Here is a 12,728-nt window from a genome sequence, read left to right on the forward strand (position 1 = left end):
GATTTCCGTTCAGCCTCACAAAATATTGGTGGTTGTTTGCCAAGTGATCGTTCTTATTCTCTACCGACTGCTTGTGATTCAACCAAGAACTTTAGTGAGGCAAATTCTTCGGCTGTTTCATATCTGAGTCTCGGTTCTGGTATGGATTATTTTTCTCTGGTTTTCTCTCATCCTTTAAGATATGGTGTGAATTTTTCAGTTTGTCAAGATTTATGCTTGGGGGACTGTGCTTGCTTGGGAATTTTCTATGAAAATTCTTCTGGCTCTTGCTATGTGCTTGAAAATGACTTAGGCTCCATCATATTCAGTGATACAGTTGAAAATGATCTTTGGGGCTATGTTAAAGTACTTGTTGGACCTACTTCAACAGATTCCGGCGGCAACAATGGTTTCAGCAATCAAAGAAAAGAGTTTCCCATAGCTGCTATTGTGCTCTTACCTTTCACTGGGTTTTTTCTGTTAGCTGCTCTAGGATTTCTCTGGTGGAAAAGATTGATACTAAACAGAACTGGAGAGATAAAATTAGGCCACCTAAACTCAGTTTCTTCAGGAGATCTGGATGCCTTCTACATTCCAGGCTTGCCACAAAAGTTTGATTATGAAGAGCTAGAGGTGGCTACTCATAATTTTAAGACCAAAATAGGGTCGGGTGGGTTTGGTGCTGTATACAAAGGTACACTTCCCGATAAAACTGTTGTCGCAGTCAAGAAGATAACAAATCCAGGCATCCAAGGAAAAAAAGAATTCTGTACAGAAATTGCAGTAATAGGAAACATTCACCATGTCAATTTGGTCAAATTGAGAGGATTTTGTGCCCAAGGGGGACAACGGTTTTTGGTGTATGAGTATATGAGCCGGGGCTCACTGGACCGAACCCTCTTTGGGAGTGGGCCGGTCTTAGAATGGCAAGAGAGATTTGGTATAGCACTTGGAACAGCTCGTGGGCTTACATACTTGCACAGTGGCTGTGAACATAAGATCATTCATTGCGATGTCAAACCAGAAAATATTCTCTTGCATGATCATTTTCAGGTAAAGATCTCTGATTTTGGGCTCTCAAAGCTTCTTAGCCCTGAACAATCCAGTCTGTTCACAACAATGAGAGGCACTCGTGGCTATCTCGCACCTGAATGGCTTACTAACTCTGCGATTTCTGAAAAAACTGATGTTTATAGTTTTGGGATGGTACTGCTGGAATTAGTGAGTGGAAGAAAAAATTGCTCGTTGAAATCACAAAGTCATAGCATCGATGTTACCAACAGCGGTGGAGGCAACTCCTCGTCCTCATCAGTGACGGGATTGGTTTACTTTCCACTATTTGCACTAGAGATGCATGAACAAGGTAGATACTTGGATCTTGCAGATCCAAGACTTGAGGGGCGGGTAACAAATAACGAGGTGGAAAAATTAGTGCGTGTTGCTTTGTGTTGTGTTCATGAGGAGCCAGCACTGAGGCCAAGTATGGCCACTGTTGTTGGGATGTTGGAAGGTGGGATTCCTTTAGGTCAGCCAAGGGTGGAATCCTTGAATTTTTTGCGCTTCTATGGCCGCAGATTTACTGAGGCTTCCATGATAGAAGAGGAAAATGGGAATAGTGATTTCATGCTATACCAACAGGCAAATGCTTCTCAAAGTAGTACAACTGGCTCAAATACTTTCTTTTCTTATGTCTCTTCACAACAAATCTCTGGCCCTAGATAATTTGAAAGGTTGTGACTTGTGCGGTTCGTGTATAGTAATTGTTAGTGAATGCGAGGGTGTAAGGTGTTTGTAATTGGGAGCTAAAGTTAGTCAGTATTCTCTGAACAAGAAATGAGAATATTGTTGTGTGTCTCTTCAAAAAATCCAAATGCAAGGTGGATGGCTTCCTGTATTTTTATTCGGCTTGTATAAACTATTTCCTTGAGTAAATATTAGGATCATCTGGAAATCAGATGTTTGTTTTGCCTCTTGTTTTTTTATTCTTTTTGAACTTATTGTTTTGTGTACTATTGCTAGACCTATAGTGTTAGGACGGCTGAAATTTTCTAGGGTGCCACCTGCCACGTTGCTAATTGTTGCTCTAGGTGGCTTGCAAACTATGTGGTTCCCATGCTGATTTGTTCTTTGGTAGTTTAGTTACATTTTTTCTTTTTTGCGTAGGCTAGGCTCTTGATTTACGGACCTCCTTCCAGATCATGTTCTTTTTCTTCCTCTAGTAATTTCTTGGCTGGAGTGGACTTTGAAAGGAAGGCGTGAATTATGAATGGAAATGCTTATTAACTTTGGTCTCCTTCCTTGTATATAAGATGATTGAAAGTTTGTTGTTTAATTTTGTCATGCAACTGTATCTTTGTCTTTGGTTCAGCTGTGACAATATCTGGGTCTGTTCAGGGTACGGTTTGGCTATTTGGCATTTAATGCTTTTCAGGTAAATTCTTTAGCCATTTGCTTCTTAGCCTACTTCAAGCTGGTAGTTCTGACTATACCAGGAACATTAATTGCAATTTATTGCATTCTTTTTGACAATGCCTCCTTTTTGCTCAATGACAGTGTTAAGATATTTGGCCAATTGTGAGGAATTATAGTATTCCATAAAATTTTATTTCTTTTTTAATCATATTTGATATGATCTGAAGTTGATAAATACCAATGACAAACAGTAAACCTATTTTATCCCATAACACTGAGGAGGTTGTCTGGCCCCTAAGCTCTTTCAAACATTGTAGGGATGTATTCTGGACATATCAGTCAGCTATTAACATGCATTTCACCCATGCTGCAGAATGGATCTATATCTGAATACTTATTTGGTTTAGGTTACATTTTGATTAGTGAGATGATAATCTATCGCTCTTTTACTCCTTTTGATTTCTTGTTGTCGCCTGAAGCCAAGCCTTGCATAAGCTAGGATTTTGGAAATTGACCATTTTCTACTTTTAAAATTCTGGAAAGGGATTGAATACAACCAATACTTGGAGTTTTTGTTATTATTTTAATTGATTTGAGCAGCATCTTTTTTTATCAAATTTTGTTATCTATGATAATTCTCTGGCGATCCATATGGCAGCTTGTCAAGAATACTTTCCTGAAAAATGAGCGCACATTCTTGAGAAAGATCTTGGAGATGGTGTTGGCACTGGCATTAGAAAGGACAATGTCAAAACAAGGAATACTGAGCTCTTATGTTTGTAAGGTCAAAATCTATGTCACATTTACTATGTGGTGTCCTTTCTCTCTGTGCAGTATGTATTTATGCTTGGGCTTTCTTAACATTTTTATTGAATGGATTCTGCTATTTGAATGCACTCTCCTCCTGGCATTCACAAAAGGATGAAAGGAAAGCAGCGGAATTGGAGCCCCTTGTTCTGTGATTCATAGATCTTGACATTTGAAATCTCACAAGGCCTTTGTGTATTGCAGATATACTGGGGGCATGGTATTAATGGCATTGAATCAGCATCAAATTTATATTTTGGAAAGCATCCATCTCTCCTGAGTTTGGCAGAGTCTGCAATGCTTGCTGGACTCATACCTGCACCAGAGCTCAGATCACCACTCAGGGATAAGAGAAGGTTTTAAACTACTGCTTCACCAAAATTAATCCTGTTTGTACTAATCATTCTCTCTTTCTAAACTTTTCAAGTGCTTTCTGGTTCAAGCTGTATGCTTGGAGTTGGATGTTTGCCTTTCGCTTTAATTTATTTGATTTCAAACCTTTATCAAAACAAAAGAACAAAAAAGACAACCTAAAAACTCACTTCTGTCTTCATGAATGGTAGTGGCAAGACCTTCCAAGCCAGAGTTTTGAAAAGGATGGTGGAAGTCGGCTCTCTTGATATTGAGACGGCACTTTTGATAGTGAGACAGCCTCTTTACCTGCATCTTAATAGGCTGGAAAACACAGATGGACTGTCATACCTGTTTTCTTTCTCTGGGTTGGTAAGTCAAAATCTTCATTTTCGGTCCATCTGTTAGATGACCATCAATTGCAAATAAATAAAGTCAATTCAAAAACTCGCCTAAGCATACATCATATAACATTTTTTTTTGAAAAGTGTGTATCTCGTATAACATTAATGTGAAACTATAATAAAATTTGTCTAATTTGCTTGATCCACTAGCTCTTGAACATTTCATTAATCTTCTCATATTGTATTTCAACTATCTGATTGTTTCTATGAAGTTTCAGTACCACATAGCAGTCACTCATTGGCTCAGTTCTTATCTCATAGGTTGTTTGCTTGTTTGTTTCTTAGGGACTTGGAGAGAACGACAAACTCAATCAAGCAGGTAAGGAATCAACATTCGAAGGTACATGGGACTGGGAAAGAGAAAGCAAAATATGGGAAGTATGTGAAGAGATGGAAAGATGGGCCGTGAAGGTTCGGGGTCCGTGCAGAACTTCAGTAAAAGCTTCTCGTTTGAAATGAAAAACAGACCACTTGCCTATATATGATTAAGGCTTGAAGTGTTTCTGGCAATGGAAGGAATTCACTCACTATTCCTTTCCGAAGAACTACAAATTCCCATATTGAGTTCCATTGCAACAAATATTCCTTGATTGAAACTGATAGTGAGTAACTTCAGATTAAAAGCTTTCCCATCTTGACATTGGCAATTATGCCACTTGAATACCGATACATTGCTGAAATTGAAATGGATAAAGATAAAGGAATGGGTTTCTGATTAGTTGGTTTTGGGTGGTATAATCAGTATACATCTTGTTGATCTTTCCAAATTTGAGCTGACATTGACAGTGGAATCTGTTGGAAGATCTTTTCTTTTATAGATACGAAAGTAACTGTTTCAATTGTTCTCAGTTTTGTCATGTTTGTTACATATGACAATCTGTATTCTGAAGCCTATTCCCAATTATAAATTGTTGACCCGAATCTGTGTTCGTAGTTTTTGAATCTGTTAGTGTAGAGATGAATATAGAGTGATAGAAATAAGTGTGCATTGCAACAATGGGATGGAACTTATTGTGAAACATTGGGTGAATGACAATCGAAATTACCCTGAGCAAATCCCGAGATAACACATCAGGAATTGATTTAGAACTGAGGCAAGTCCTAGAACAATTCTTTGCATGAATCTAGTGGTTATTTCAAGGCATATTCAAAGACAACTTTCATTGAAACTACCGTCACTGTGGGAGCTTGTTGAATTTCCGGTATCGGTACTCGGCAAAAGTTTTGGTTGAATATTTAGCTGGGTTTTGCTCGTTCACAAGCTCTGGAAGTGGTCCGATCATAGCCTCATGTGGAGGTGCGCAGAACACTGCCCATGACATCCGAGTGCGGTCTTTGTTAACTACACTCCTATGAAGAACACTCTTGTATTTCCCATTGCTCAGAACCTGGAAAGACAAACAACACCAAAAGTATGTTAACTTTAGCATTTTCACACAACAGACGAAAAAAGAAAGGAAGAAAAGGGAGGGCAATTTAATATACCTCAATTTGGTCGCCAACATGGACAAAGAGAGCATTAGGCAAATAATCAACGGCAAACCAACTGCCATCTTTCCAAACCTGAAGGCCTGGAACATCATTAGGGACAAGCAAGGTGAGTGCAGACATGTCTGTGTGGGGTTCAACTCCTAGGGCTAGATGTGGTTGAGGGCATGGTGGGTACATGTTTATTTTCATTTCCAGTTCTATTTCTTGATCTCCCAAAGGGGTCGCCAGAGACTTTTTGTCCAGACCTAGCCCCTCAGACAGCAGCCCCAACAGCTCACCTGTTATTCTTAGCATTTCCTTGCTGTATTCTTCGTTGACTTCCCTGTGTTACACAGATTGTTAGCCATTGTTAAAAATTGAACTAAAACACACACACACACACACCGCAAAAACTAACGTAATGAATTTTTTATTAAGATAGGGCAGTATGTTCATAATCACTTGAGTTGGTCACGTTAGGCTAAGCCTTTCATTCTCAATAGTTAAGTCCTTTCTTTAAGAAAACGTTGTAAACTCCTAGAATTACTATTAAGTAAAAGACACACACAGTTTTGCTTAAGCTACCAAACAGCAACTCTTATCGAAAGTAGCAAACTGACAAACATTTCCATTTTAAAGCTGCCAACAAAACCGTGGATTCTTTGGCCAGACTCGGAAATATTGCAGAACAATCTGATTTACGTTGCCTCTATTGTGCTTTGCAGATTTTTTTTTTTTTGGGTTACTGACTCTTTGGGGTTTCAAGCCCACACGTTTTGTGAACCCTATTTTGGAGGGCTCTTCCAAAATACCAACTCTTATCTAATCAACTGGGTCGATCACTCCAACTAAACTAATAAAGTAGTATTATAAACAAAAGAAAGTTCAATTGACCACGGTGCTATGATAACAAAGAAACATAATCTCTTGAGACCCTGGCGAGCCAGTAACTTGAACAAATAATCTAAGGAAAATATTTAAGCAAGCAAAGAATAGTTAACGATGTTGGATACCTGTAAGAAGGAGGGTGCTTGGGCCATATATCATGGTTGACCTTAGAAGGAGGAGACATGAGATGAAAAAAGTAGTCGACCCACTCAACCTTCTCTTCAAGGTTCTTAGTCATCTTTGTGCCATACCCTTCAAACTTGCCTGATGAAGGATCATTTGCATAAGCCTCCTTTTCCTTCTGCGGCAGAGCAAAGAACTCCTGGCCCACTTGTTGCAGCCGTTTGATCAATTCAGGAGATAACCCATGGTCAGTCACCAAGAGAAACCCCCATTGGCTACATGCCTCCGACACCTCTTTGACAAGGACATCACGAGGCTGTGAAAGGGAGATGACAGGCACAGTAACCCCTTCGATGGGTTTGGTATTCTCTGGGCGCTCGTGGGCAGGGCGGATGAATTGAGCAGGGACTTCATTGAGGCCGCCGAAGGCTAGTGCTTGCACTCTCTCAACATCCATTGAATCCCTTATCCCGGAAAATGCTATCAAAGGTTTAAATGATGTTGGGGTTTATGACATTAACAAACGTGAATGCGGTTCCATTATATAGTTGAGTTGATGAAGTCATGAGCGGTCCACAGGGACAAAAAGAGTAGTTGGCTTACCAGCGAACCGCGTGCCATGAAGTCTAAGTGTACCTAACAGTCACAGTAGTTTCTACAGATGTGGAAGCACGATCTCCTATTGCCCAAATGGAAAAAACATGGGCCGAATTGGTTGCCTTCTGGCGTTGAGCTTGTATGACCTTGAGCTTTGTATCACCATAATTTGGAAATATTAATATTTAGGCCTCGTATATAGTAAATATAATCACTAGCCATAAAAGGGATGGAGTCCAAAAGAGACTCCCAATTTAGATTCCATAATTGCTGATACTAATCACATGGTTATAAAGCATGTTACTTGCAATAAATGTGATCAAAGCACCAACAAAAACACTATCATTCGATATCAATGCCGGTGAACTCGGTGCCTGGGTTTCATCTTTCTCTTATCGGACGGGGAGAATTCAGACTTGACTTTGAACAATGTGTTTGGTTCCAGCTGATAAGGCATTATTTGCCGACAACATGGAAATAAAAGCACGATTAATTATGTTCAAGTTTTGCCTTCTTAAGGGAGAAGTGTCAACCATTATATCATGAAAGAGGTATTCCTAACATAACTCAAAACTAGGGGCGTTTCCCTCTATCTTTCCTACCCATGAGTCAACGTTATTTCCCATCTTGCTTTCAGGTCAGCCTGAGAAAACGAAATGTTGCGCAAACCAAACCAGGAAGAGACTTTGGAGTTGGGAGGGAGGGAGGGTAGGTACTGGGTTACCAATCAACGACATAGCAGCACTTGTCGAAGTTAAAACTCCATAAAATCAATGTTCCTCCAACCGTTGTAACATCGAAAACCAATGAAAATTGGATTAAACCAATGTAAGTCCACATGTTTACAAACAAAAGCAAGATCAGTAAATCTCCAATGGAATACAAGGAAAATATGCTGGGAGCCTTGGGATTGCTTAATGAGCATGTCCATGACTTTGTCTCTAAGCAACTGTCCTATCCAAAGGATTTGCAAACCTATCAACAAGATTGAATAAAATTTAATGATTTTCTTCCTTAGGATGAGTCAATGTCAATGTTAACGGTCCAAGGTCGTACAAGTTTATACATAATCAGGCCTCGGCTCAATATCTTATGCCCCAATGAACTTGTCCGGTCAGTGGGCATGATGGGCCAGCCCATATACTGTTAGATGGTTCGGTTATTTCTCATTTTTTTAATAAGATTAATTTTGTCATTTTATTTAAAATTATAGATCAAATTTATTGTAGAATATATAAATATTGTAGAATATATATTTGATGAATTATTATAGACATTATCACTTTAACTACAAAGTGTTAACTCTTGAATATGTAAAAGTAAAAGTTTAAAATTCTTTTAAAATAAATACTTTAAATTATAAATATTTATTTTTTAAAATTCTTAATTTTTAAATTTATTTATTAATAATATGATAACATTTGATTAGTTAATAACGTATAGAATTTATATGTAGATAGTACATTAAATATAAACTTTTTATCATATATTTTTAAATTATTACAATTTTATCATTGTACATTTTAATTTGATTCAAAAAAATATCAAAAATAAAAATATTTTGTAGAATATTATTTTATTTTTTCACCAAATATTCAAAATATTCTTTTACTGTTAATTTTTAATCTATTTTAAATTAAATTAAAAATATATAATGATAAAATTAGGCATATCACGTTGAGATAATTTTTATTTTTTATTTCACAAAATTTTCCGTACCACTTGGACAGGTAAATTTCCATAAGCTCATCGAATCATAAGAAGACACATACACAGAAAACCTCGATGAGCCAATCATCATCAAGTCGTCCACAAACGAACTTCAAAAGTCAGCGAAACGTTAAAAACACGGCGATAAAAACGTCGCACTTTGTCTCTATAATTTCTCCGCTTCTTGGAAAAGAAGAGAAGACCCTGGAATTTTTCTCATGGCATACGTTGAGCGAGGTCTGAATCTTTTCTCTCTTTTCTCTAGTTTCTTTTTTTTTTGAATACAAAATCTTTTAATTTGATTCGAAATCTATTGCTAGTTGTTATTCTTCTTTCTTATAATTATAAGTTTCTTTTTGGATGTGGAAATCTGATTTGTGGGAACCCTAGTTGGTTACGGGAGAAGAAGAGGAATGAAATTCCATATTTATATAATCGATCAGATGATGGTGGATCGTAATTTTTTGTGAGTTGATGCAAATTGAGTTTTTAGTCTGTGATTCGATGATGAATTTTGATGAGAATTGTTCAAGTTTTGAACAATCTTGAAATGTTGGCCTTTTCTAATATGAATTTGATTGTGTTATTCTCGTTATGCGGTTATCATACAGCTGAACCGGAGTTTTCAGACTGTCTTGGGCTTTGTTTGACTATGGTGAAAAAGCCCTTCCCCCCTCCCTTTGTTTTGTAACGTTGAAAATCTGTTCCAATTAGAAATTTGGAAGCCATTGGACATTGTGGTTGCAATCCAGTGGAAACCACAGTTTTTAACCCAAGCATAATGCTCTAATGACAGTGTTTGTAGTGCTGTTCATTGGAATCAGCGCAGTTCATCCCTAAAAATTTCTATGCTTTTGTAAAATTCTTCTCTTTGAAATTTCTACCCTTTTTTTTTCTTTTAAAGACTCAACTTTTTATTTAAGGAGAGCCCATTTCATTATCCTCTCTGCAGCTTTTGTGATTTATTGCCTCTAGTGGGTGGTACTGGCTAAAACTGTGATATTTGAAGACAATTGTTATCTTATTCCTAATTCTATTATGAATTCAAAACAGGCTCTATATGTTCTTCTAAATATAGTCTGTGACAGTGTGTGTGTGTGTATGTGTGTGCATGCAGCATGTTTACTATTTTTCTGCTCTCAGTGGAGGGTTTGGATGCCTGTGGCCTTGAATGCAACAGGCACCTTCTTCCTCTCTGGTTGTTTTTTTTGGAATGGGGGTGGAGGTTTAGTTTATGGTTTAGATGTTTTTGAATGTTATAGAGTCTCATCTGCGTTATTAAATTTAATCAGTTGCTTCTGAGTATGTCTTTTATGTAGTTATATTAATTATCCGTTCTGTCTTGATTGATTGTGAAAACTGTTGTTAATATTTTTAAAACTTTGCATTGAGATTATAGCTGACAATGATTGCATAGCATTCTCAGCTGCATTAGTTTTTTGAAGATAAGCTATGGCATATTGCCTTGGTGATGACAAAATTGGCTTGTTTCATCACTTTAGCATATTGCAAATTTACCATGGAGACTTCCTTTCTCTTCATATTATCATAGAACATTGTTCATGTGTGGTTGTTCAGGTGTTGTGAAATCAAAGCGAACAATATGGCGACTGAGAACCATCACTGATTTCTTCTGGGCAATTATCAATTTCATAGGAGTGTTTTTTTCAACCATGTTCTCAGTAAGATTTTCATTTTCCTTTGTCAGTGGTCAATATGTTAGATTTTTTTTTAATCTGCATCAATCATTTGAAAACTTGAATGTTGCATGTGCATCAGATGGAAAGGTCAGATGCCTACAGAAAAGGCTCTGGTTCAAGCAAGAAATGGGATGGTGGTCCAGGAGGACCTGGAAGTGGACCATATGGTGGTGGTGGTGGCAGTGGCCCTCGCCGACCACCACGTGGACTTGACAATGTTCGAGGAATTGACCATAGTACGTGCTTTAACTTCTTTCTTTTTTTTTTGGCTTTGCTGGGCAACTATCAATTATCTGTTGTTTGTCAGCAGGGATGGCTCCTCTTTCTTTCGTTTTTTCTTTTTTCCCCTTTTGCCCACTAAAAGAAATTTTCTTTTCTGGTGCTATGTTTCAGGTTCCCTGCCTGCCTGCGGCTCTTGCTGTGGTGGCTAAGTGCAGCATATCTGTTGTGCAGTACACTCTTATGTCTAAAGTTCTCTTAGTTTTTGTAACAAACTTCTACGTTTTTACTGTTAATAGATTGCCTGTGAAACAGAGAACTTTAAACCTCTATAAGCAATGATGCTTTTGTGTAGTTTCGAGCGTATATTTTAATGATCTTTCAGCAATATATGTTGCTACAGCCTACATGGCTGGACCGGTCTCTATAAAACTGGTCGATTTGATTCTCTCAAGAAACATGGTTCATTATGTTTTTTGTGTGTAAAACAATGTCGTGAAGAGTCCTTTTGTTAGAAATTTGCAAATGCGTGCTCCTATGATTATCAATTTAAAATTGGAAAAATGCTTAACTGACTGTCTGTCATTCTTTAAATGACGGACAAATGCCAGCTACAAGTTTTGATTAAAAGATTCCAGATACAAATCAATCCAGTTCAGAATGCATTGTTAGGTTTCTTAATTTTTAATTATCATTATTCGATAGGTATTTACGGAAATGAAAAGGTATAATTAATTTTATATAATTAAAAAATTATAATTAAATTAAATTAAACAATAATGAAAATATTTTTTATTAAATAATTATTAAATTAAAATAAATAAATAAGAGACATTATTACGAGCCGGAATTTAAGTTTAACTTCATATGTCTTTAAGTTCTGAAAAGAGAGTTTAAGTAAATTTATAAATTACGAGTCTATATTTTCAATCTAAAAGATATGTTTGATAGGTAAGGGATAAAAGTGTTAATATGGGCTGCTTAGGCTTAGCTCAATCTAAATCCTTGTGGGTTGAAAAATTATGTGTTAAGTTGGGTCAATCCATTTTTTACATAAGTCATTAAAACTCCAACCCAATTCATCCTTTGTTAACTCATAAGTCGGGTTGGGTCAACTCACTTTAAAAAAATAAATTTTTTATAATTCTACCTAACAAACTCTCTATCAATAAAATTATTTCATAATTTAATTCATAAATTGAATAATAAAAAATATTACAAATAAATAAATTATACTAAATATAAATAAGTAAATAAATTACATTAAATATAAATAAAGTTTCAATCTTTAACACAAACTACAATCCCATAAATATAAGTATATAACCAAATAAATAGAAACTTCAAAAGTTATTTATGTCTTCCCTAATCCTCATCCTTAAGTAAAACATTTGAATTTTATTTGGACAGCCTTGATGTCTCAAGATCTGAATCATTATCAATTTATCATCTAATATTCATTGCCATAAAAGAAAAAAAGAGAGTGAATTTCAATCTTAATTAAAATTATTAATTTGACAAGTAAAGATTAAAGACATTGAAATATATAAAATAAATAATACCATTGGTAACTAAATTATTAATTTTATATAGCTAAATATATAAAATTATTAAATGAACGTAAATTATTAATTTATTTTTTTTCTTCTAACTTGTAGGGTTGGCTTGTCCTAACTTGGAACAGTCCACTAATCAAATGGGTTGACTCATTTAGAGCCGGTTCTAATATAGGCTTGAAGTTTCAAACCCAACCCACCTCGCTTTCAATAAAAAATGAGTTGACTCAATAGGTCAGGCCCATTTTGACAGGTCTAGTGGTGAAAGATCTATGTTTATATTCCCAACATCCATCTCATCTCTTATTGATGTGGGATCCGTGACATTTTACCTCATCTGATTACTTGGGATGGCTTAATAAATTCAAAGGCCTAAAGCGAAATATTTTTAATGAGGCCTTTTTTATTGAAATTAAAAAAATTATTCAATTTTTATTCTTCTAGCTTTTTGAGACGCCAAATTTTTATATTTTTTAAATGGCTAATACAAAATCAACAATCAAAATTTTTAA

The 12,728-nt window shown here is 36.2% G+C and overlaps 4 protein-coding genes across 5 annotated transcripts; 3 read left to right on the top strand and 1 right to left on the bottom strand.

Annotated features, from left to right (window-relative positions):
• The first annotated feature begins 6 nt into the window (after positions 1-6).
• Positions 7-1,944, top strand: LOC149527182 (S-locus lectin protein kinase family protein). The gene has a single exon (XM_089783603.1). It carries the CDS (start codon positions 142-144, stop codon positions 1,699-1,701), a length of 1,560 nt encoding a protein of 519 aa, XP_089639729.1. The 5' UTR covers positions 7-141; the 3' UTR covers positions 1,702-1,944.
• A 138-nt stretch (positions 1,945-2,082) lies between these two features.
• Positions 2,083-4,671, top strand: LOC110416485 (uncharacterized). Of its 2 annotated transcripts, XM_089783604.1 has the most exons (5): positions 2,083-2,410; positions 3,050-3,175; positions 3,403-3,554; positions 3,762-3,921; positions 4,239-4,671. In XM_089783604.1, exons 2-5 carry the CDS (start codon positions 3,107-3,109, stop codon positions 4,410-4,412), a joined length of 555 nt encoding a protein of 184 aa, XP_089639730.1. In that variant the 5' UTR covers positions 2,083-2,410; positions 3,050-3,106; the 3' UTR covers positions 4,413-4,671. The 2 variants fall into 2 exon arrangements, with proteins under 2 accessions (XP_089639730.1, XP_021284161.2); XM_021428486.2 differs by having other exon boundaries at positions 2,083-3,175.
• Positions 4,672-4,922: 251 nt separating this feature from the next.
• LOC110416236 (flavonol synthase 1-like) lies at positions 4,923-6,959 on the bottom strand. Its single transcript, XM_021428146.2, has 3 exons — positions 6,437-6,959; positions 5,439-5,766; positions 4,923-5,341 (listed from the first exon to the last, which is right to left on the bottom strand). Exons 1-3 carry the CDS (start codon positions 6,889-6,891, stop codon positions 5,129-5,131), a joined length of 996 nt encoding a protein of 331 aa, XP_021283821.1. The 5' UTR covers positions 6,892-6,959; the 3' UTR covers positions 4,923-5,128.
• A 1,860-nt stretch (positions 6,960-8,819) lies between these two features.
• On the top strand, positions 8,820-11,151 carry LOC110416751 (glycine-rich protein). Its single transcript, XM_021428819.2, has 4 exons — positions 8,820-8,978; positions 10,320-10,423; positions 10,521-10,677; positions 10,835-11,151. The coding sequence occupies exons 1-4, from the start codon at positions 8,960-8,962 to the stop codon at positions 10,870-10,872; spliced, it is 318 nt and encodes a 105-aa protein (XP_021284494.1). The 5' UTR covers positions 8,820-8,959; the 3' UTR covers positions 10,873-11,151.
• The last annotated feature ends 1,577 nt before the right edge of the window (positions 11,152-12,728 follow it).

The sequence above is a fragment of the Theobroma umbraticum genome, unplaced genomic scaffold (genome assembly GCF_002168275.2).
Source record: "Theobroma umbraticum cultivar Fairchild unplaced genomic scaffold, ASM216827v3 scaffold_51.0, whole genome shotgun sequence".
NCBI lineage: Eukaryota > Viridiplantae > Streptophyta > Magnoliopsida > Malvales > Malvaceae > Theobroma > Theobroma umbraticum.

Coding starts and splice junctions, on each gene's coding strand:
- LOC149527182 (XM_089783603.1), top strand. CDS start 142: ATGGATTATTTTTCTCTGGTTTTCTCTCATCCTTTAAGATATGGTGTG.
- LOC110416485 (XM_021428486.2), top strand. CDS start 3,020: ATGATAATTCTCTGGCGATCCATATGGCAGCTTGTCAAGAATACTTTC. Junction 3,176..3,402: donor TGAGCTCTTATGTTTGTAAG/GTCAAAATCTAT, acceptor TGTGTATTGCAG/ATATACTGGGGGCATGGTAT. Junction 3,555..3,761: donor CCACTCAGGGATAAGAGAAG/GTTTTAAACTAC, acceptor CATGAATGGTAG/TGGCAAGACCTTCCAAGCCA.
- LOC110416236 (XM_021428146.2), bottom strand. CDS start 6,891: ATGGATGTTGAGAGAGTGCAAGCACTAGCCTTCGGCGGCCTCAATGAA. Junction 5,767..6,436: donor AAGCACCCTCCTTCTTACAG/GTATCCAACATC, acceptor TGTGTAACACAG/GGAAGTCAACGAAGAATACA. Junction 5,342..5,438: donor ATGTTGGCGACCAAATTGAG/GTATATTAAATT, acceptor TTGTCTTTCCAG/GTTCTGAGCAATGGGAAATA.
- LOC110416751 (XM_021428819.2), top strand. Junction 10,424..10,520: donor TTTTTTCAACCATGTTCTCA/GTAAGATTTTCA, acceptor CATGTGCATCAG/ATGGAAAGGTCAGATGCCTA. Junction 10,678..10,834: donor TGTTCGAGGAATTGACCATA/GTACGTGCTTTA, acceptor GCTATGTTTCAG/GTTCCCTGCCTGCCTGCGGC.